Source organism: Podarcis liolepis (genome assembly GCF_965112155.1).
Source record: "Podarcis liolepis genome assembly, chromosome: 13".
Classification (NCBI taxonomy): domain Eukaryota; kingdom Metazoa; phylum Chordata; class Lepidosauria; order Squamata; family Lacertidae; genus Podarcis; species Podarcis liolepis.
The window spans coordinates 41,183,910-41,208,940 of NC_139573.1; the positions used below are offsets into that span (position 1 = coordinate 41,183,910).

At 44.2% G+C, this 25,031-nt stretch overlaps 1 protein-coding gene across 4 annotated transcripts in view; it reads left to right on the plus strand.

Moving 5' to 3' along the window:
- MYO1D (myosin ID) overlaps nucleotides 1-25,031 on the plus strand; it is a 175,961-nt gene that overhangs the window by 99,282 nt on the left and 51,648 nt on the right. For 3 of the 4 annotated variants that reach the window (XR_014518099.1, XM_083469533.1, XM_083469534.1), the window contains exons 20-21: nucleotides 4,992-5,105; nucleotides 15,745-15,899. Coding sequence is in view for 2 of the 4 variants with exons in the window: in XM_083469533.1 (XP_083325659.1) it covers nucleotides 4,992-5,105; nucleotides 15,745-15,899 (269 nt within the window). In the remaining 2 variants the exon portion in view is untranslated. Of the gene's footprint in view, nucleotides 1-4,991; nucleotides 5,106-15,744; nucleotides 16,767-25,031 lie in introns of all 4 variants that reach the window. The other variant, XR_014518100.1, reaches the window with a different exon arrangement.

Consider the following 25,031-nt stretch of genomic DNA (forward strand, 5'->3'; position numbering starts at 1 on the left):
TTTGAGATCCTTTCTTGGTCTTCTGGTCTCAAATTCAGCAGGTGTAGCATAAATCAAGATACTGGGCAAGATACTCATTTCGGCTGTGCTCAGAATCTGCATGGGGGCTCTGATGTGCATATAAAACTCAGCATGAGTTTCCCTGTTCTCTTCAGTACAAAGGACAGCTCCGTGTGTGCAAGGCAGGATGCTGTCTTTAAGAGAAAGTTACTACATTCTTGCTTTCATGGCACTCTTTGTGTACGCTAGTTACTGGGCTAGAGCTACAATATCTGTTGAAATGCTTGATCTAATAAATTGGTCTGCTGTCTCTGAGATGCTCTTGCAATCTACTTTGTCACCATTTTGTTGTTGTTTAGTCGTTTAGTCGTGTCCGACTCTTCGTGACCCCATCGACCAGAGCACGCCAGGCACTCCTGTCTTCCACTGCCTCCTGCAGTTTGGTCAAACTCATGTTAGTCGCTTCAAAACACTGTCCAACCATCTCGTCCTCTGTTATCCCCTTCTCCTTGTGCCCTCCATCTTTCCCCACATCAGGGTCTTTTCCAGGGAGTCTTCTCATGAGGTGGCCAAAGTATTGGAGCCTCAGCTTCAGGATCTGTCCTTCCAGTGAGCACTCAGGGCTGATTTCCTTCAGAATGGATAAGTCTGATCTTCTCGCAGTCCATGGGACTCTCAAGAGTCTCCTCCAACACCATAATTCAAAAGCATCCATTCTTTGGCGATCAGCCTTCTTTATAGTCCAGCTTTCACCATTTCAGCACCAGTTAAATGGCCATCCGTCTGAGATTACTACTGCTGCTGTTACCATATCATAGATAACAATGGCCAGGGTAGTCCGGAGATTGAAATTGCTGCTGGTGAAAAGCATTTCATGCTACAAAGCCACTTGTACCTTCAGAGATGAGACTGGATCTAACAGCCCCCCAAACTACAAATCTGACCCCTAAGCGGTTGTGCAATTCTGCCCAAACAGACTGAATCTTGTCTCCCTGGGTAAACAAGCCATTCACCCAAAGTATCTGTTTGCTAGTCTGGAGTTAGTTTCTGTTTACTGACCCTCTCCCAGTCCATTACTGATCTCAGGTACTGGTTCATTGCATCAATTGCATCACCTGAATTGGCAAACAAGGGTGAAACAGAATTATGTGTCACATAATTCAGACAGTGCACCTCAGTTCTCTGTTCCACTGAGAAACTAACCAGTGGTTCCATGTAGATTTACTGCAACTTTTATACCGTAACCTATATGGCGGTATCCAATGCTAGTCATACTCTGAGTAGACACACTGAAATTACTGAACAGGTTCGTTATTTGCCAGATTACGTTGGAGCACATTCTGTAGCAAGGATAACTCCTCCCACTGGAACTTGATAGGTAGGGCCTTCAGAGCCATACATCCCATAATAGCTAGCCTGTACACTTGATATAGCATTGACTTCTTCTCCTTTCCTTCCACCCACTCCACAAACATGGGACACATCCTTAAAATAATTAGTCCTTTCATAATGGCTCTTGTGAAATCACCTAAGTTCAAGACACTTTTACTGTGTGTGTGTGTGTGTGTGTGTGTGTGTGTGTGTGGATGGTAGTAATCATGGTGAGATATTCAGTCTTGTGGACTAAACAGTGTAACAGACTTTGAAGATTGCTGTTGGAAGCGAAGAAGGCAATCAATCCCCTGACATGGTCAGAGCAGCTGTATGTTTATGGCAATCAATAAGCACACAAGTGTTTCACTTGTTTGTCAGTAGTACATTTTCCACTTGGCCATAGTGGCTGAGGAAGCCCATCTTCGTGAATGCCTTGAAGCAGCAGGGACAGAGCAAATCAGGTGTTGATTATTCATAGCAATGGAAGAAGCGGTAATCAAAGAGAATCAAGGCTTACCTTTGCTCTTCTTTGTCTTTCTGTGTTTCTGATTGATGTAGTGGAGCTTTCCATGTTGAAGATGGTGCTGTTAAATGCATAAATATATGGCACTGTGTACTGGCAATTAGTACTGCTGCAGAAGACAAGACCTAGTTTCCCATCTGTCATCTCTTGGCTAGATGGTTCTTCAGAGCATTGCCTATTCTCTGTGTTTGACACCTAAACCTCTTAGCTGATTTTGAGTTACTGATACAAGTGACAAGCTACCTGGAAAGGGTGAGGTGTCCTACCTTTGCACAGATTTAAGGGATTATTTGACTCTGTTAAAGAGAGCATGCTGCTTGTCTGAAGGACTCAAGTTGGTTACCAATAAAGGAGATACTAATTGTGTAATTTGGGCTCCTGCCAAATAGTAGGATGAAGTCAGAAAGGCTTTGTGCCTTGGAGAGGGCTTCCTTGTTCATCATTATCTCCACAGGCAGCTTGGTTTTGTTTTTATTTTTAAATTGTACAGAACCTAGAAAACTGTAGATACATTATTATTATTATTATTATTATTATTAATAACAATAATATAATTTATGCATTGCTGCTTGTCCTATTCTCATTAGTTAGGGTGAACAATGCTTCTAAGATTTATCCTTCTTTTTAGTGAAAATGATTTCTGTACATATGCGCGCGCACACACACACACACAAATATACCCCTCTGATTTTTGGGCATGGGGAAACTTGTTCTGCATTCCAAACCATCTCTTACTGAAATCCATTGGAGTAGTCTTTTGTTCTTTCTCCTCTTGCTACATCCAGCCATGTGGAATAGATAGATGATAGATATAGGCAACCCATCTTCAAGGCTATGCTTTGAACTATCATTTTAATTCCGTTTGCCCAGCTGGATGCCTGTCAATAGCAAGTTGGAAGGGAAAACTGATCTAATGGTGCATTTCTCAGCAGGGGATTCAATTGTGGTTTACTGAATCCCAGTGGCATCCTCAATTAATTTCAGATTTGGAGTCTTTAGCTGTAAAAGTAGTAACAAGTGGGCTTCCTTTCACTGATGGAAATGGTTTCAGTCCCATTTTGGAAACTGTTAGCAAACAGTATGTTTCACGTTGCTAGCATTACAAATGTAATGGTAATTTAGAAATGGTGCTGTTCTGCCCTCCCACACACTCCCAAACACACACACACACAGCAGAATACCCTGCCATTTGCTATCTTACTGAGTTGTCACAGCAAGGCATGAGTCTTCCTGTTACAAAAGGCATCCAGAGTTGACATCTTTAGGGCATTCCCGGATAATGCTAGTTTACATAGATGCTGTACATATGTGAACCCATGTTACTTCGCAGTGGCCATAATAAAAACAGTAAAAACTTCAATGAAATCAATCTGAAAAACCAAGTAGCCTACCATAAACCAGTTAACAGAAAAGTGGGGTTATTGCACTGCATAATAGCAAGGGCTCAGACAGCCACCCTGAAAGCCTCGTGACTAGGTGACAAAACAAAACTTAGGGGGAGGCCATGCTATGATGTTGATGCCATGATGTTATGCACTGTTCCTCTCGTCCACCAGCTGCAATTTAATCAGCTTGGGAATCTGGAGCAATACCCCCAATACTGATTGAAGGAGAGAAGTAGCCAGGTCCCCAAGCCATTAGGGCAGGCGTGGGGAACGAGTGGGGAATCTTTTTTCAGTCCAGGGTCTGCATTCTCTTCTGGGGCAACCTTTCTTTTTCTTTTTCTCTTTTTTTTTTTTGAACTTGAAGGATCTTTATTGAGTTAAAATGAATACATACACACTGTCCTGTCTGGGGCAACCTTTCTAGGGCCACATGCAAGCGGTGGACAAGGCCAAAGGCAAAAATGGGCAGAGCAACAAACGTAAACATCACCTTTGTATATAGACTAATTTCTTTTTTTAAAAAAATCTTTTTATTAGTTTCTATTAACCAAACAAGAACAAACGAAAACAAAACGAAAACATAATAAGAAACAAGACAAACAATAATTAACAACGTAACAAGGATTGACTTCCCTCCAACTCGGTTTTGGACTATATAACAAAAAGTTTTTTTCCTGCAGTTTCTTTTTATAGAGTATATAGACTAATTTCTACACACATTCGTACACCTTGCTCTTTGCTCCATCCAAGAGGAGCAAGAGGCAAGAGTCATTATTAGAGCAAGAGGCATTATTGGAGTTCAGGGATACATTCCATCCAGGCCAAAGCACTCAGGGTGAAAAGCAGGACCAGTGAGAGGTGTTGCCTGGGAGCATCACCTGGGCAAATCTGAGGGGCAAATAGAGAGGCATTGGGGCCTCATTTGGTACCCAGGCCTGAGGCTTCCCACCCCTTTCTTAAGGCTGTAAAGGAAAGAAGTAGGACTTGAATTGAGTCCAGAAATACATGGCTAGCCAATGAAGATAAGAGCACCAGAATAAAATCTGTAACAATCTGGCAGCTGCATTTTGGACTGATTTAAAGCTTCTGGATGTTTTCAAGTGCGGCCCCATGTAGAACAACAACTACCAGACTTTTAGAAGACATCTGAAGGCAGCCCTGTTTAGGGAAGCTTTTAATGTTTGATGTATTACAGTATTTTAATATTTTCCAATATACCAGAGAAAGCCCGAAGCTCAGGTAAGACCTGCCTTTAAAGCAAAGTCCTGACCTCTTGCAATCAGCCATGCTCTGTTTTTGGCAGTTTATGTGGTTAGAGGGCTGGCCCCTGTCCCTCTTTAGTGAGCAAATACAGGCAGCAACAGGATCATCGTGTTTGGGCTGCTATCTTACCAATCAAAGTTAAGCTAACGGAAGTACTTTTCCTTTCTTTTTTAATCTCATTGTTTTCAATTACTGCTTTACTGCTTTCTACACAATACCACCAAGTTGAACTCATCTTAAATCCGGACCATTTGAACTCATCTTAAATCCGGACCATTTTTAATCCTTCTCTCAGTTAAAACCTGATGTGCTGTGGAAGCAAAATTCAAACATCTTAAGGAGCCAATAATTCTACTGTCACCCTGTTCAGAGTGTGTGAAGTGTGTTTTGTTTTGTTTAAAAAAGGAAATGACTTTTAATTCCCATGGGGATTTGATTATTTGCAGATAAACCGCTTTAGCAAAGTGGAAGATCGGGCAATTTTTATCACTGACAGACACCTTTATAAGATGGATCCAACAAAGCACTACAAAGTGATGAAAACCATCCCACTGTATAATGTAAGTATTGGAGCTGGAGCCAGGACTCCACAGTACGAAATTGCTAATGATCCAATTTCTCTGTTGTAAAATTGATAAGAACTCTGGTCAGAATTCTGTGAAGTGCATAGAGGTATTTTATCTGTATTATCTTCCACAAGTACAGTGGTACCTCGGGTTAAGAACCTAATTCGTTCTGGAGGTCCGTTCTTAACCTGAAACTGTTCTTAACCTGAAGCACCACTTTAGTTAATGGGGCCTGCCGCTGCGCCGCCGGAGCACGATTTCTGTTCTTGTCCTGAAGCAAAATTCTTAACCCGAGGTACTATTTCTGGGTTAGCGGAGTCTGTAACCTGAAGCATCTGTAACCTGAGGTACCACTGTATATATATTTTAAAAACTTGCAACCCACTCTTTGTCAAAAAAAAAACCAGGGTGGGTTACATCAATAGTGGGAGTGCAGTTCATAATTAGCATATTGTTGCTGGGAAGTTTCAGTTGGTGGTGGAACTACCAAGAGGAGATGCCCAACAGATCTCAAGTTGCAGACAGAATGGTATAAATGCCAGCTCTTCAGGTAACAGGACTCTAAGCCATTCAGGCTTTATAGGTCAGTACCAAAACCTGGACTCAGGCTCAGTAGCAAATAGGCAGTCAGTGCAGATCTTTAAGCACCAATGTTTATGGTCTTTAGCTTTCAGGACCATCAGAATACTGACAACTGTATTTTGCTCTATCTGCAGTCTCTAAACCATGGGTAGGCAAACTAGGGGCTGGATCTGGCCCAATTGCCTTCTCAATCCGGCCCGAGGATGGTCCTGGAATCAGCATGTTTTTACATGAGTAGAATGTGTGCTTTTATTTAAAATGCATCTCTGGGTTATTTGTGGGGCACAGGAATTTGTTCATTTATTTCCCCCCCCCAAAAAAAATATATAGTCCGGCCCCCTGTCTGAGGGACAGTCGGCCCCCTGCTGAAAATGTTTGCTGACGCCTGCCAGGTCTAAACCATATTCAAGGGCAGCTCCATGTAGAATGTTTTGCAGTAGTCCAAACAAAATGTTTCTGGAACCTGGATCACTCTGACCAGGCTATCCCATTCCTTGTCACCAAAGTCATTTGGGCTCCCAATGACAAAGTATCCAGGACTTACCAACTAGAAATATGATTCTTCAGAGGGAATGCAGCCCCATCCAGAGCAGGCTGCCTCCCTAGTTCCCAGACCCAGAAACCACCAATCTGCAATATTCTAGCAAGTTAGGATTGAGCTTTGGTTTACTGGCTCTCGTTGCCTCCAGTGCTGGTCAAGATACCTTCATGATGCTCTTGTCAATAAGCCTGCATGATGGCAGGAGAATGGGGGGGGGGGCTGTTGTTCTTCTTCCTTCCCTAAAGGCTTAGAGGCACAGAGGAGGTTTGGAATCTTGTTCTGTTACAGTTTCTACTTCCAGTGCTAATGGATCCTAATCTCATTCTGTAGCACGGTTAGGAAGTCTCTACAGCCAGCCAAAGGGCCAAACTAGATGGCATGGTAAATCCATGAGCAAAATTTCCTGCTGTCTTTAAAAAAAAACCCTTGGAAAGCCCCATGTGGCTGCTTTGAAAATCAAGGAAGTAGGACTAGGTTGTTCTGAACTCCTTTCCTCCTGAACAAGCAGCTATTAGCTGTGTTTCCACACACTGAGCTATCTGTGCGTTCTTCCCCCTCCCTCAGCCCCAACCTGCGAACTAATTCTTTCCAGAGAAGTGGTGCAATTTATATTGGGGTAAATGAAACACTCACATTGCTGCTTTCGCAACCCTCAAAGCAACTGCCTGAGCCTGCTATTTCAGTATTTCTGAAAGGGGGTAAGATCTTGATCATAGCTCTCCCTTCCCGTTGGCCACTGACTCGCAACTGTGTTTGTCTCTTGTGGGTCAGCTTGTCCCTTAAAGAATTTCTTTCAAACGTGTGATACTCAGCTGGGGGTTTGTGCCCACAAGGCCTGAAGAAGTTTAACATGCTGAAAGGCTGGCAGACTGGCTGGTGCAAAGGAAGTCACAGCTGGGTGACCTTGGGCCACTCACCTCACAGAGTCTTTGTTGTGGGGGAGGAAGGGAAAGGAGAATGTTAGCTGCTTTGAGATTCCTTCAGGTAGTGATAAAGCGGGATATCAAATCCAAACTCCACCTCCTCCTTTTCTTCTTCTTCTTCTTCACATGAACAGTGGCTGTCATATAATGTTTGAAACACATTACTTTGCCTATGATGGCTAGTACCTTAGCTTCACACATGCATTTGGTAGTATAATCAGATTTGGCCACCGAGGCACCCATGGGAACTCACAATGAATTGCAAGCCATCTCAGTTTGACTTGCTTTCAGGGATCCGTTTTAACATGGTAGAAAAAAAATTAATGTAGGAAGGAATTTCAGTTAGCTCATAAAAACCAACAACCAAATTTGTGTATGCGAGGACCAAGGAAGTGGGAAATAATGTGGTACAGAGTGGACAAAGGGCAAAAATTAAACACTCTGCATGGTGCTGGAATGTTGGGAGTTTTATTTAACCATTCCTGCTTGCAAAGAAGTGAAAGGAATTGCCTAGTAATAAGTAGATAGTATGCATATTGCTGATGGCCTTACTGGAGGAACTGCTCTTTTCATTGTCTAGTACTTTTAAGGACATCTCACTGAAATAAATGTAAATGAGACAAATTGGCTCTTGTTTTGTGCTGGAAAATGTTTCCTGAGCTGCTATGTCTGTGGGGGTGGATTTGAAAGGAAATAAGTTCTCAAAGAGCCACCCTGATTCAAAGCTCGGTAGGGCAGCAATGGGCCTATGGATCTGTGTGAGCCAGTTTTCTGCATGATGGAGGTTTCTCAAATGCTGAAGAGCACGGCCAAATTTTCATTCATGCACACTTCCATCAATATTTGTTTGTTTGTTTACTGTCCCATCCTTCACCAATCCACAATCCTAGGGTGGGTTACATCATAAAAGGTAAAGGGACCCCTGACCATTAGGTCCAGTCGTGGCCAACTCTGGGGTTGCAGCGCTCAACTTGCTTTATTGGCCGAGGGAGCCGGCATACAGCTTCCGGGTCATGTGGCCAGCATGACTAAGCTGATTCTGGCGAACCAGAGCAGCACACGGAAATGCTGTTTACCTTCCCACTGGAGCGGTACCTATTCATCTACTTGCACTTTGTGCTTTCAAACTTCTAGGTTAGCAGGAGCAGGGACCAAGGAATGGGAGCTCACCCCATCACGGGGATTCAAACTGCCGACCTTCTGATTGGCAAGTCCTAGGCTCTGTGGTTTAACCCACAGCGCCACCCGCATCCCTCATAAAATATATACAATGGTGATGATACCTTGAGGGGACTGGTGTGTGAAATCTTTCCAGCCTGCTGAAATTAACCTTACTTTTCTCATCAGTATTTTTGACGTTTTGTTGCCCACATTATCAAACTCTGTTTTAGGAGCTGCCTATTGTCGCTGATTTTTTTTTTACACCTATGCCCTCTTACCTAATACCTTTTATGTAGTGAAAGTGGGGGAGCCTTGAAATCTGCATAATGGTGTGGGAGATGGGTTTCCCCCTTGCTCTTCATAGAAAAGCTCCATTATTTGGACTGATGCTTTCACCAAGAACACGGACCATTTATATTTGAGCCCCGGTGTTTATTTCTCTGCCTCACCTGAAAACATGAGTTTCCTTTACATCTGTAAGATGGATTGGCCCTGTGAAGGTGTACAGGAGCCAGCCTCCTCCAAGAGCATCTGCATGCCAGCAGCGCTCACAATCACTGTTTGCAAAGCTGCCCTGTCAACATAGCAACATCCCTTGGGAAGACGTTGCCATGGAGATCTCAGGCGGTCAGCTGATGCCTGGTCCTGCCGAAGCTTGTTTTCCCAGCTCAAGAAGCCATTCTGTCACTCCTAACCTTAAAAAAAAAAAGGCAATTCCAAATGGGGAGCAATATCCCACTGTGTGCCTTTGACTTGTGGCAGTAAAAATCCCCGTGATTTGAAACCTCTGGTGGAGTTCTTGTCCCTGGTGTTGCCAACCAATTTGGCATATGCCAGGAACTGAAGGATAGCAATAAATAAATGCATTAAGATGGGAATATATTATCCTAGGGTTGAGGAAGTCTGTAGCTGGTGTACAGATAACTAGGAAATAACAACACATTCTGGAAAACAGAGGAAATGAAGATCATTTTCTCTTATTTCACACATGCCTGTTACTGTCACTTTGCAAGCTTGTTTTGTTAAATTGAATCAGGATGCGTTCCTGCGTCCAATTGTGGCATTTTGAGAGTGTAGATTCAGTGGATTCGTGCAGAGTTTGGTACCTCACAAAGCAGTGGTACAATTGCTTCACCATGCACCTGCCTTACAGGGCAAATCACAATTACCCACGCCAAGATGCCAAAAACAGATTTAAATCAATTATTTAAACTAATCTACCCTGCTGAAGAGACCCCCTGTAGCAGATTATTGGAGCTAAATGTGGGTTGATAGTCTGTTGCATACCAACCATTCACTTTTTTATGTTAGAGGTAGCTCCTTGTTCTAAAACTAAGTAGTAAATGTAGTACTATCCAGAAGTCACAGTAGTACAACTGACCATTGAGTTATTGAAGGGCACCAAATTGATTTTCCCCATTCTAAAGGCGTATAGTTTTTTCAGGATTGAAACCTAGAGAACAATAACTTTGTCCCAACTGTTTGCTAGGGGACACAACACTTGGCACTGACCATTGCCCCTGGAATTGGCCTGGATGGAGAGGGGAAGGAAGATCAGGAGTGGGTATTGGGTTAGCATTCTCTCCTGCCTGACCCCAGCTCATAACTCCCCATATTTGTTGGAAGAAGGTGCAGGCCGAACACAGCTGGGAGCTGGGGGCACTGTTATACGGTGGTTCCGCTCCTTTCTCCTGGGCCATGTCCAGAAAGTGGTGTTGGGGGAATGAGTGTCCAGACCCTTGGGCTCTCACTTGTGGGGTGCCTCAGGGTTCCGTCCTCTTCCCCCATGCTTTTTAATATCTATATGAAGCCGCTGGGAGAGATCATCAGGGGGTTTGGGCTGGGTGTTCATCAGATGACACCCAGCTCTACCTCTCCTTTAAATCAGAACCAGTGAATGCGGTGAAGGTCCTGTGTGAGTGCCTGGAGGCGGTTGGAGGATGGATGGCGGCTAACAGATTGAGGTTGAATCCTGACAAGACAGAAGTACTGTTTTTGGGGTACAAGGGGCAGGCGGGTGTGGGGGACTCCCTGGTCCTGAATGGGGTAACTGTGCCCCTGAAGGACCAGGTGTGCAGCCTGGGAGTCATTTTGGACTCACAGCTGTCCATGGAGGCGCAGGTTAATTCTGTGTCCAGGGCGGCTGTCTACCAGCTCCACCTGGTACACAGGCTAAGACCCTATCTGCCCACGGACTGTCTTGCCAGAGTGGTGCATGCTCTAGTTATCTCCCGCTTGGACTACTGCAATGCGCTCTACGTGGGGCTACCTTTGAAGGTGACACAGAAACTGCAATTAATCCAGAATGCGGCAGCTAGACTGGTGACTGGGTCTGGCCGCCGGGACCACATAACACCGGTCCTGAGATATCTGCATTGGCTCCCAGTACCTTTCTGAGCACAATTCAAAGTGTTGGTGCTGACCTTTAAAGCCCTAAACGGCCTCGGTCCTGTATACCTGAAGGAGCGTCTCCACCCCCATTGTTCAGCCCGGACACTGAGATCCAGTGCCGAGGGCCTTCTGGCGGTTCCCTCATTGTGAGAAGTGAGGTTACAGGGAACCAGACAGAGGCCCTTCTCGGTAGTGGCGCCCACCCTGTGGAACACCCTCCCTTCAAATGTGAAGGAAATAAGCAGCTATCCTATCTTTAAAAGACATCTGAAGGCAGCCCTGTTCAGGGAAGTTTTTAATATTTAATGCTGTACTGTTTTAAACATTTGATTGGGAGCCGCCCAGAGTGGCTGGGGAAACTCAGCCAGTTGGGCGGGGTATAAATAATAAATAAATTATTATTATTATTATTATTATTATTATTATTATTATTATTATTATTATTATTAAATGTGGGGTCTCTTGATCCCTTGCAAGAGAATGCCTGGTCACAGAGCGTTCAGCCTTCTGCCTGCTTTCAGTCTCATCCCCTTGATTAGAATCCTAGAAATACAACTGAACACACCTAGACCCTGCTTTTGGAGGCTTTCATAACAACAATTTCTAAAAGTATGCACTGCTGTTTGGGGAATTCCTTTTTACATGAGCTTTCTGGTGCACTGAAAATTTCTTGAAGTCTTAACCTTTCTCTCCCGCAAGGGGAAAATGGCAGAGAGGTGTTGAAAGGTGTCAGAAATGAGACAGCCTCTTTTTTTATGCTAAAACAAAGAACAGTCCTTGAAGGTTGAGTTTTTTCTTAAGTTCCTTGAAGAAACTAGCAGTCAGTCTGATCCAATTATAGCCATTCTAAATAGCTAGGAATTCTCATCTGAGTACACTTTTGTCAATGCTTGACGTTTCACTACAAAAATAAATAGCAATTATTGGGTTTGTGCCTGAAGAATTGTGCTCTCCTCTGGGATGTTTGAGTGATCAAAGCTGTATCAGCTTTTAAAATTTAAAGTTCATACTCTCTAATACACTATATTATATGTATGTGTGTGTATTATGTATGTATGTAAATAAAAATTCTGGGGCAAAGCTCTTTCAAACCTTGGCTTAATTTAATCCCTGATTATTAGACAAAAGCTTGTGTGTGCCAAACACAATCCAGAATATAGAAATGTATTGGCTTTTTCTACGGGTCTGATTAGCAGAAATGCACTGTAAGCAGAATCAAAGCCCCATCACCAATACTTGGTCAATCAGTAACCTCTTTGTTATTATCAAGAGAGCCATTGTATGGTAGCATGCGCAGATATTTCAATCTTTGTTCTGTCTCACCTGATTTATTGCTACATTTGCGCAAACCTTTTAACTCGTTAGTATTTTTTAAATAAAACACATATGCCTCTTTTAAAAAATGAATAGCGAAGGGAGGAGGATTAATTTGCACTTACTGAACCGAGACACGCACTGAAATGTAGTTATCCTTTGGAGTTGACACTTACCTAGATCTTGCAATGCGGTTCTCCAATCAAAAGAGCATAGAAAATGTCTGCATTAGTAAAAAAATGTATACAGAAATGTAAGATTTCAGGGGAAAATGCTTCAAAAATGGATACATCAGAAGAGTATATGCACACAATTTTATATGAATTTTCATGTGCCAATGCAGAAACAGGATGGACTGAACTGAAGAATGGAAAATGAGAAATGGAGAGAAACCAAAATGGGCAGATTTCACCCATCCCTACCCCAAGGCTGTACAGCTGCAGTATATAGTTTGGGGTGTGTGTACTGTTCTGCTACAAAAAAAGGTCTCCATACTGTGTTCAGAATACGTATTTTTCGCTCTATAGGACGCACCCAACGATAGGACGAACCTTGTTTTAGAGGGGGAGAACAAGGGGAAAAAATTCTCCCCCTCTCTGCTCAGCGCCCCTTCAGCGAAGCGGCAGGAGAAATGGAGCCCCTTCCATTTCTCCTCCCGCTTGGCTGAAGGGGGGTTGCACAGCTCTCCCTCTCTGCTGAAGCCAGGGGAGTCTTGCTCTCCCGGCTTCAGCGAAAGGAACCTGAAGCCTGTGGAGCGCAGCGGGAACTTGCGCTGCGCTCTGAAGGCTTCAGGCGGCGATCCCTGAAGCCTGGAGAGCGAGAGGGGTCGGTGTGCACCGACCCCTCTCGCTCTGAAGGCTTCAGTGAAAGCAATGCAAAGCCTCTGGGGCACAGAGGGAGCGCTCCCTCTGCGCTTTGGAGGCTTCGCGTTGCTATCGCTGAAGCCAAGGAGCCTGCATTCGCTCCATAGGACGCACACACATTTCACCTTAATTTTTGGAGGGGGGAAAAGTGCGTCCTATAGAGCGAAAAATACGGTATGTTGTGCTATGCAGATACATTTTAATATATTGTTATCAGTTGTCAATTTCTGTGTTCTATGTGACGAACACATTTTGTGGGAAATGTGTGAGTAAGTTTGGAGATGAACTAAAAATTCATAACAACACAGTCTTGGTAGCCCAATCTGGTCCAGCAGTCTGGTCAGGCAGATGCCCACAGGAAGATACAGGCCAAACCTTACGCCAAAGAATAAACAGACATAAATCTGACATTAAGAATCACAAAACAGAGAAACCAGTAGGAGAACACTTCAATCTCCCAGGACATTCTATACAAGATCTCAAAGTAGCTGTTTTACTACAAAGGAAATTCAGAAATAGACTGGAAAGAGAAGCTGCTGAATTGCAACTCATTACCAAACTTAAAACCATGGAGAGACCTGGTCTGAACAAAGACATTGGTCTGAACAAAGACATCTCATTATACATGACTAAGCCATTTTTCACCTTCTCACCCCATTGCCTTTTCCTGTAAGACCTATTGCAGTCGTTAAGAGTCGTCAACAGGCTCATCTCAGCTATCTGCCAATCACCCATTCCCACCACCCTTCTGAGTAATACCCCTCCCCACCTTCTCACTATATAGAAGGATCTGGCAACTTCTGTTTCAGTGTATCTGAAGAAGTGTGCATGCACACGAAAGCTCATACCAAGAACTAACTTAGTTGGTCTTTAAGGTGCTACTGGAAGGAATTTTTTTATTTTGACAGGAAGATACAGTATGGGTACAGTGGCGCTCTGATCATAATCCCCAGTGCCTAGTGTTCAGAGACATGCTGCTCTGATGCAGGAGATGAAATATGGTCATCATGACAAGTAGCCATTGATAGCTTTTACGGGGAGCTAGATAATTTCATGGAGGGATAAGGCTATCTAAACTGGTAGCAAATTCCAGAGTTTAACTAAGTGTGAAGAAACACTTCCTATCATCTCCTCTGAATCTCTTGCTGTTCAGCTTCATTGAATGACTCAAGAGTCTCCTATTTTGTGTGTATCTGTGTGAGAGATACTACCTATCCACTTTCCCCACATCATGCAAATACATCATTATCCCCTCTTTCCATATTCATCTAAAAAGCTCCAAATGTTGTAAACGTTCCTCAAAGGGGAGTTGCTCTTGCCCCTTGGTGAATTTGGTTGCCCTTTTCTGCACCGCAGGCAGAGAGTGGGACTCCAGATACTTTTTATAAATGGCTCGGCCGCAAAACCTCAAGGAGCGCCTCTTTCTATATGAACCTAACCGAACCCTGAGATCATCTTCTGATGCCCTTCTTTGTGTGCCTCCTCCTCGAGAGGTCTGGAGGAAGACAGCACGAGAACGGGGCCTTCTCTGCAGTGGCTCCCTATCTGGAATGCTCTCCCCAGAGAAGTTCGCCTGGCGCCTTCATTATACACCTTTAGGCGCCAGGCAAAAACGTTCCTTTTTAACCAGGCCTTTGGTTGATTTGATTGACATCCGAAGTCCTTTTAAAATGTGGAGGGGTGTTTTTTTGGGGGGGGGGTTATTGGGTTGTTGTTGTTTTTTTTATTCTATATTTTATGGTTTTGTGTTCTGGTTTTGTTCTGTGAGCCACCCTGAGACTCCGGGTATAGGGCGGCGTATAAATTCAATTAGTAGTAATAATTCTAATAAGTACCGTATTTTTCGCCCTATAGGACGCACTTTTTCCCCTCCAAAAATGAAGGGGAAATGTGTGTGCGTCCTATGGGGCGAATGCAGGCTTTCTCTGAAGCCTGGAGAGCGAGAGGGGTCGGTGCGCACCGACCCCTCTCGCTCTCCAGGCTTCGTGCAGCTCTCCGCAAGGCGCGGGAGCCCGGCGCTGGGCTCCCACGGCTTGCGGAGAGTTGCCTGCATCCTGAAGCCTGGGTGCGCTGAGCTCAGCGCGCCCAGGCTTTGCGTAGCTCTCCGCAAGGCGCCGGGCTCCCACGGCTTGCGGAGAGTTGCCTGTTCTGGGGGCTGGGGTCGGGGGAAGCTTGGGCTGGGGGGGAAATAATTCCCCCCCTTTATTTCCCCCCCCCCAAAAAAAACTAGGTGCACCTTATGTGACGGTGCGTCCTATAGGGCGAAAAATATGGTACTTTTTTCTGGGCCCCCTAAACATTTTGTGAATCTATAAGTTTGGCCTCATTGAGGGTCCGTATTTCAATATGAATAGGAAACAGAGAGTACCCTTATTTTTTTTTTTTTGAAAAAAATCCTGATTCTAATAATTATAAATATATCATGTAGTGCAACTGAAACAAAGCTTCCTAATATATTTCTAATATGCTTAGCATGCTTCCTAAGTACTTGAGGTGCTACTGTGAAATTTAATGTATGCCTTGCTTTTAAGGTTCTGTTTAATTGCTCAACTGTCTGTAGGCACTTCTATATTATACAAAGTCATATTTGAAATACTAATGTCAAAACATATAGTGTGCTGCTCGTAGTAAATGTCCCTGTGTCCCTGTGTTATTTCTGCTTTGAGATCACTTGAGAGGCAAAAGCCAGGCACTTGCCCTGTTAAAGTCTCGTTAATCAGACATGGCTGTCATTCCAGAAACGGGTGGTAGGGGGAAGGTGTCTGTATTTGTAATCTAGTTTTCTATGACTACTGCAAAGCATCCACGAAGGCATGGAACCTGGTGAACCTTAACGTTTCCCTTCTTTCTTCGCTCAGCTGACGGGATTGAGTGTCTCCAATGGAAAAGACCAGCTTGCAGTTTTCCACACAAAGGACAACAAGGACCTAATTGTGTGCCTCCTCAGCATGCATCCAGTCAATGAGAGCAAGATCGGAGAGTTGATTGGAGTCCTGGCAAATCACTTCAAAAGGTGAGTTTGAGTACACATCACCAAGTCTTGCTTTGGCATGGCTTTTGACTCCATTTCTGTAAACATCTGGATATCTCTCTAGAGTCTGACTCCTCAGGGCTTGCACAAACCTGTATTTTGACCACGTACGTAGTTCTTTTTGGCTACCCTTCAGCTGTTTTGGGACCACAACTCCCATCATCCCTAGCTAACAGGACCAGTGGTTAGGGATGATGGGAATTGTAGTCCCAAAACAGCTGGAGGGCCAAGTTTGACCATGCCTGCCTTAAGTGAATTCCCTTAAAAGGTTCAAGTTTGAAATATGACCAGTTTTGGTCAGTACAAGTTGGCATCTACTACATTGTTAATAGAGTTCAATATAATATGTTGTTATGGATGGAAATCCAAAATGGTCCTTCTTGTTGCAAAGTGGAGTTTGGTCTCCTACATCTTTGACGTGGTTTCATAGTAATCTACTCTTTATTAAAACATACCACAGGATCCCAGTATAACTTATGTGGAACTTTTTGCTGAACCTCGTCTCAAATTTAAATTAATAGCAAATACTATATTTGGAGGGACGCGGGTGGCGCTGTGGGTTAAACCACAGAGCCTAGGACTTGCCAATCAGAAGGTCAGTGGTTCGAATCCCCATGACGGGGTGAGCTCCCGTTGCTCTGTCCCTGGTCCTGCGAACCTGTCAGTTCGAAAGCACGTCAAAGTGCAAGTAGATAAATAGGTACCACTCCGGTGGGAAGGTAAACGGTGCTTCCGTGCGCTGCTCTGGTTCTCCAGAAGCGGCTTAGTCATGCTGGCCACATGACCTGGAAGCTGTACGCCGGCTCCCTCGGCCAATAAAGCGAGATGAGCGCCGCAACCCCAGAGTCAGTCACGACTGGCCCTCATGGTCAGGGGTCCCTTTACCTTTACCTTTACGTTTACTATGAGTGCCTCCTTCCAATTCACTGAGGTTTCCCCACTCCAGAATATACCATTGGGTGTGGGAGAGAATATCACGTGAAGCAATCTTTGACACCTGTCTCAGTCCAGTGCTTGATACCTGTGGTAGATGCTTTGTCTGTGTGATTTGTGCCTCCATAGTTGCATAGGATGTTAGGGGAGCAGGTAGTACTTCTGGTGGGGGACATGTCATGTTCCTTCTGGGGTAGTTTGTCCACCTTTGGTCACCACCCTGCACTCAGCTCTCACCAGTGGTTCCTAGAAGCTGTCAGCATGTGACAGCATCCCCAATCTGGGAATGGCTTTGGCTGGCCAACTAAACCAGGTGAGGGTAGCTGATGAGTCTCAACCCCTCAGTGAGTTAGTGACTTCCCCTGCATGCAAAGACAGGCTCCGGCAGATTAAGCAGATGTGACCAATAATGGGTCCAACAGTCAAGAAGGAGGTTTCCGCACATGCTATAGAAGGAAGTGACGGGCTTTTCAACCGGGGAAGCTGCCGCATCTAAGAGAAGGAAAACTCTGGTCCTAAACATCTGCTGCCTTGTGGGATATTTTCAGGAGTAAACCCTACACAAATCTGGAGTGGAGTGGAGTCCCTAAGACGGCTGGATGGCGTCTTGTATGCCTCTTTCTGGCAAATCTTGCAGCCGGGCTGCTGCCAAATGTATTGTTCTGCTTTCCTTTGGACCATATCACCAAGGCCAGAGGGGAGACTTGTTGTCTGGGCCACCCAGAACCTCCATACACACCTCCTAGGCTTGTGCCCCAGAGAGATGCTAACACAGTGGTTTGACTTCACCCCTGGAGGCACACTCCTTTGTCTCTTGACACGATAGAGGCCAACAAGTTTGTGCTGCAGGAAATTATACAGATACCCAGTAGAGGGCGCTAGTGAGGTGGGAGAAACTGCAATGATGGGAGCTTGAGATCTGCTAGTTCCTGACTTTCTTGATTCCAGCTACCCCAGTGCCTTTAGCCTTTACCTATTAATTTACTATGGCATAATTCAAGGTGTTGTTGTCATTTAGTCGTTTCCGACTCTTCATGACTCCATGGACCAGAGCACGCCAGGCACTCCTGTCTTCCACTGCCTCCTGCAGTTTGGTCAAACTCATGCTGGTAGCTTCGAGAACACTATCCAACCGTCTTGTCCTCTGTCGTCCCCTTCTCCTTGTGCCCTCCATCTTTCCCAACATCAGGGTCTTTTCCAGGGAGTCTTCTCTTCTCATGAGGTGGCCAAAGTATTGGAGCCTCAGCTTCAGGATCTGTCCTTCCAGTGAGCACTCAGGGCTGATTTCCTTCAGAATGGATAGGTTTGATCTTCTTGCAGTCCATGGGACTCTCAAGAGTCTCCTCCAGCACCATAATTCAAAAGCATCAATTCTTCGGCGATCAGCCTTCTTTATGGTCCAGCTCTCACTTCCATACATCACTACTGGGAAAACCATAGCTTTAACTATACGGACCTTTGTTGGCAAGGTGATGTCTCTGCTTTTTAAGATGCTGTCTAGGTTTGTCATTGCTTTCCTCCCAAGAAGCAGGCGTCTTTTAATTTCGTGACTGCTGTCACCATCTGCAGTAATCATGGAGCCCAAGAAAGTAAAATATCTCACTGCCTCCATTTATAATTAAAGGTATAGTTCAGTAAAACCATCTCTCTGGTCGTCTCACACAGAACAATATTTGCGTCAGTCAATAAGCCTTAGTTGACCTAAGTCAGTGTTGGCCAACATTTATCCTCCAGACCAGACAGTGGTCCTCCTGGAACCAGGAGTTTGAAAACCGACCCCCTTACATGTGTCCATGGCCAAGCTCCATAGTTAGGTTGGTGCCATCAATAATAGCTTCGCGGTTATGAAGGCATGGCTGGAGCATGGCACAGGAACAAAGGAAGTAGCCTTATACTGAGTCAGACCCATCTAGCCCAGTGTGGTTGGCAGTGACTGGCAGTGGCTCTCCAGGATTTCAGACAGGAGTCTCTCCCAAGCTTAGCTGGAGATGCCAGGGTTGAATGTGGGACCTCCTGCTTGCAAGACAGATGCTCTACCTCTGAGCTACAACCCTTTCCCATAAAAACATTCCAAAATAAAATATTACTTGAAAGCATAGATAGAATATCTTACCTTTAGCCAATCAATTTCCTGAAAAGAGAGGAGCGTTGAAAGATATTGATTAAGGAAGCCTATGCATATGACAGAATCAGGAGAGGAGGAAAAATAGGGACCACAATTGAAAAACAAAACAAATATCTGATTTGATGGACCCATCTTCCAACTACCCTAATAATGTGGATTTCACTGAGCTTTGCCACACCTGTGGTGGGGGTGAGGAGATTGTTTCCACTGCAGCTGCTCTAGAAGCCCTTCAGCAGCCAAAAATATTTTCAGCAATTTGCTTAATGGAAACAGTGGAATGCAAACCTCCACTCCCTTAAAAGAAAAGGGGGGTTCATATTGCATAGCAACTCCAGACAGAAATGCTTTTTGTCCCTCTTTCTTCTACAGTCAAGTTTATTGTGCTTTTCTGAACTGGGATCCTGATGCTTAATTTATATCTTGCAGCACTTAATTGCTATGTCCTGTTGCCTGTTTTGAGAGCATGGAATCCCAATGTACATAAGTAATGCACAATTAAAATGCTTTAAAGATTTTGAAGTTGCCCCACCCAATCCAAGGACTCAGGCTCATAACCGTGTCCCTGATTACTGTCCCGAAGGCTTGCAAACTTAAGAGCAAGAAATAATGAAAGTAGGGACTAGTTGGAGAGACAAAACATAAAATCTAACGGGATACATGCATTTCTACACTGACGGGGTGTGTGGAGAGGTAGGCCAGCTAGATTGAACCAAGGTATTAAGCAAACAATGAGTCCTATTCACTTCATGTGGCACCCTAGTGGATGTGGTGAGAAAATGACTGTGTTGGTGCATCATGCCAAACCATGGTTTTGTGTAATGTGTAGAGGACACAGTGAGCCTCAGGCTCCTGTGCTCCCCATTCCTTCTCTTCCCACATGGTCAGGAGAAGGACTTGGGGAGCTTTTATTTTCCATTGCCCTTAAATGCATCTGTTTGTTTCATTTGAACTGATGAGCATGGTTTCACACCATGATCATAGAATCATAGAGTTGGAAGAGACCACAAGGGCCATCGAGTCCAACCCCCTGCCAAGCAGGAAACACCATCAGAGCACTCCTGACATATGGTTGTCAAGCCTCTGCTTAAAGACCTCCAAAGAAGGAGACTCCACCACACTCCTTGGCAGCAAATTCCAATGTCGAACAGCTCTTACTGTCAGGAAGTTCTTCCTAATGTTTAGGTGGAATCTTCTTTCTTGTAGTTTGGATCCATTGCTCCGTGTCCGCTTCTCTGGAGCAGCAGAAAACAACCTTTCTCCCTCCTCTATGTGACATCCTTTTATATATTTGAACATGGCTATCATATCACCCCTTAACCTCCTCTTCTCCAGTTTTAAAACAAGCCAACTTCAGACCATGGTTTATGGAGCTGACTTGTTTCAAGAAAACCTAGTTAGTGTAACCCACGATCTCCAGTACAGATGAAATGACAAGCCACATTTATGGGAAACCAAATGTAAAAGCTGTTGAAATCCTCCTCCTGGCTATACAGAGGGAGAAGTGTGTATTGGAGTGGCAGGGAATGAACAAGCGTTGAATATTGCTACAATTTATGCGTCTCACTAAAACCATGGTTTAGTGTGACGTGCAAGCACAACCAATGTGTTTTGCTTTGTTAGCTTGAGATCTACCTCCCAGCTTTCAGATTCATGGAAGATGTATTTAAAAATATGAAGTCGGTTTCTGCTTCTGAGGGGTGTGCTGCTGTTTGGCCCTGAGGAACATGTCATGAAGAGATTTGAGGTGCTATGGCTAGATTTGCAAATAGTAACCGCTTATCAAATGGAATCCTTGGACATTATTGTTTAGGACATGACCAAATTACAGCTGATGTATAAACGTAAGAAAATCAAGAGAGCATTAAAAGAAAAGGGAAACTAAGCACCTTTTGTTGCTTTGGGAAACATATGCTGTGTAACTCACCAGTACTCACAAGGATTATCCTGCTACCTTGTGTGGGGTGAAGTCCCTGGTGCATACAAATGGTTTGTGAGTGGCGGGCAAACTTTTGACAACTCCTATGTTACAGGTCAAGGTGCAGAAAGGACTGGGGAGCAGGTTACATGTTGGCACAGAATATTTGTGCCTAGCAGACGGTCCCTCTGCTGTTGGCTCACTATGCTGTGCATACAAAGATCTCCCAGCTATACCAGTCAAAACAAATGAGACTTGCCAGACACTTTCATGCAATATTTTCCTCATTTCTCCAATGCAGTGTACACATGCCTCTCCCCTTGCCTGTTTGTTTTTCCTTTTCTTTAACCTCTGTAAAATGGGGCCAGTCCACCAGGCTTTTGCATAAACAAGTGACACACGGAATAACATGAGCCACCTGCACACGTCAGACTAGCTGAGTCAGCTAACGCTGTTTCAGGTGAGCCTAGTCTTGGGTCACTAAACAGCCAGTATGCAAGGAGATGAAACTGGAAGGGTTGGTGCCGAAGGTACAGGAAAAGGAAATGGGTGAAGCAATTGAAGGCAGAGGGAAGACAGAAGCAGACAGCAGCCATTTCAGAATGACTTGAAATATGAAACATTCACCAGCTGTGGATGTTGCGGCTTGTGGGTGTAGTTTTCTGGTCTGCAAATGGAGATATTCCCCAGCCTAAGGACTACTCTCATTTAACATCAGATTTACACAAACATTGTGGTGGTGTTTTTCATCATTCTCATCAAAAGTACTTTTAGAAATCCCACCCTCACTCCCGTGCTCCAAAAATATAGTGGAGCTTTTGTGCTCAGCAAACAAATGCTATGTTCTTGTAAACAGAGCTGGTTTTGCGTTGTGGTTAAGAGTGGCAGCCAGGATCCCTGCTTCAAATTTCACCTTAGCCGTGAGCTCGCTGCGATCTTAAGGAAGTCACTGTGTGTTAACCTCAGGCCCAGCAACTGCAGAATGGGGAAAATAACTGGTGTCAGTTGATTGGCAGAGCTGTCAGGTTCACAAGATCTTCAGATGTGTAGCCCTTCAAGAACGAAGGCTTTTCGCACTCCCTAGAAGCAGTGCTTTCTTTGTGATGGTACTCACCATTGCAGAGTACTGTCACCTCTCCCCCTTTGTCTTTGGCAACCATTCTATGCTGGAACTCACAGTGCTCTTAGCAAGATATGGGCTCATTTTACCAAAATAATAATAATGAAGCACTTCCTAAAAGCAAGCCAGATTCAACACAGTAGGTGTTTTCCATCCGCAAACATGCTTTGGGTTGCACTGCACGTAATACAGTCATACCTTGGTTCTCAAACGGCTTAGTCGATAAACAAATTGGCTCCTGAATGCCAAAAACCCAGAAGTAAGTGTTCTGGTTTTTGAACATTTTTTGGAAGCCAAACCATAGCTGTCAACCGTCCCTTATTTGGCGGGAATGTCCTTTATCCCAGCTCCGTGTCCCGCTGCTGTCCCTTATTGATGATGTCCCTTAAATTTCCCGGGTTTCAAAGGAAGCAGCTCCTCTCCCTCCCTGCCTGCTGGCCAGGGAGGAGGGAAGCTCCAACTGCGTTGCTTGGCTGTGTTGCTCACCCAATAAGGAGTCTAAGAACGACTGGGGGGTGGAGCTTGCATGCCTTGTGCCGATCAAATCTGCTGCGTTGCCTTGGGACTCGCCTTTGCTCAGCGCTTCCCAGCGGAGAGGTGACGGTGGTTTTCCTTGATGCATCCCCTTTGCCGGGTTGCTGCACTGTGGGAACCACCGCTTGAGGCTTCGTTTGGCTGCTGGCTGGGCTTTCTGCCTTTGGCTCGGAGGGGCTCAGAAGTTGAACATACCTGTGTTCAAAAAATCCCTTATTTTGGCTGCTGATCCCTTATTTTCGAGGCTGCTGGTCCCTTATTTTCAAATCTGTAAGTTGACAGCTATGAGCCAAACGTCCGACGTGGCTTCCGCTTGAGTGCAGGAAGCTCCTGCAGCCAATCGGAAGCCACACCTTGGTTTTCAAACAGTTTCGGGAGTTGAACGGTCTTCCAGAACGGATTACATTCGAGAACCAAGGTTCCACTGTATCTGAATGCTGAGTATTAGTACTTCTTATTTACTCTGCTTCTTTTCATATTGGCCCAGAGCAACCTTGAGGGTGCCTTTAATGCAGGAGTGGATATCTCAAGGCTCTGCATATGTGATTGGACACCAACTCCCATCAACCTCAGCCAGTGTGGCCAGTGAACAAGAATTATGGTAGCTGTAGTCCAGCAGCAGCAGCTGGAAGTCCATAGGTTTTACATCTCTTGCTTTAGTGTGTTAGATGTCCTTGCCGCTTGGACTCCAATGAGATTCATTCACAACATCCGCTGCTCAATTTTTGGAACTGCTTTTTAAAATCTAGTTTTAATATTGTCCAACCCTTCAGCTTAAAAACTGCAAAATCTGCCTCCCTTTCTTTCTTACTTTCTTAATTTTAAGCTTGGATTGCTTCCTTCTCCTCCATTAAATGCTGCCCTCAAGAACAGTATGGCTACCAAATGAGCTCCGACTCAAATAATTTATTTTGCAGTCTGTTAAACAAGTGCAAGTTTCAGGATTATTCCCACCCCCCATTTCAGCAAGGTTTCCTCTCTATTTGAGAAGAAACACTGGAGATGTTGCTGAAGAGGAATATGCATAATGCCAGAGTCTCTTTTGAGACAGATATAGAGACATGGCAAGGTTTATAGTTTCCCCTTAATGTTAATGAGCAAGCATCTTCCCGAGGAAATGGCTCTCTGCAGAAGTGCAGAACACCTCCACTCGAAACAGCCATTGAAAACTTGCTAATGTCAGATTTATCTGTCACTTAAGCATTTGTATGCTGTTGGAAAGTTGATTTCTGCTGACAAAGGATGCCGGTAAAGAAGGCAGCCAAATCCTAGCTAATGACAGGGCCTTGTCTGCAAGAGTATGTGAGGCAAAGCAGCTTGCCAGAAAAGACCCTTTCCCCCCTTTTTTTTCTTTTAAAAAAAAGTTTTTATTGTTCAAATAATTCAGCATTGATACACACATATTGCAAATATACAATCATACAAACATACATTTCATACAATCCTTTAAAATGTTCAAACATACCTACACTCAATCCCACAGATAATTCCTTTTCCCATCACCATCCACCAGCCCTCACCCCACTTTTGTGTTAGACTTCCAATCTACTCAATTGCAATTTCTTTCCACTTCTATTACTTTCTTTCACACACCTTTAACCTAATTTCATGCTTCTTTTCCTATTACACATTGTTAACAATCTTATTTAGTATTTCAGTATTTAAAACGGAACTTGTTTATTCTAATAGGAGTTCTGATTTTTCAATATGGCTTTGCAAGTATCCTTTAAACACCTTCCAGTCCCTGTCTATCTTCTCTTTTGAGATCTTCCAATTTCTCCCATTGTTTTGGATATATTGTAGTACTCCAATCATTTGGCAAGCCACTCTATTTTTGTCGGTATACTACCAGTTTTCCATTTTTTTGCAATCCCTCCCGAAGCTGCGTGCTCGGTGGATGAGGACGACCATCCCAGATAGAAGGAATGTACCATTCTTCGGTCAAGGGTATACGATAGCTGCGCTCCCCTGCTAGAACCTCCAAACAAGCCAGAAAAGACCCTAACTACCCCTTTAAAATATACATTTCATTTTCAATTTGTCATTTTATCTATACATTACTTATAAAAAGCACCCTGAAATCATTACATAAACCATCACAAATAATTCAGCCATGAAAGTAATGTTGAAGGGCAGTTCAGGTGTCATAATCTCAGTTTAGCAAACCATTGTTTATTAATGCAGGCTGCATCCGCCTTTCCTTCTCTCATATGCTGGCTTTGATGCTTCAATCATGGCAACCCACAATTTCCTGTTACATGTGAAACTGAGATGGATTAATTTTAGTTTACTAACCATTTTATAGTCCTGGCTTCATAACCTTATTAGTAAACCAGGATTAACTGAGATCTGGTTGTATTAGGAAACCATGGTTTAACAAATCACTATAGAAACAGTCACTCCACTGTGGGAGGGCAGGAACAAAGAGGGGAGTACTCAGGCACAGTGCTTGTTCTCAGCTTAATAAACCATGGTTTTATTTCGTGG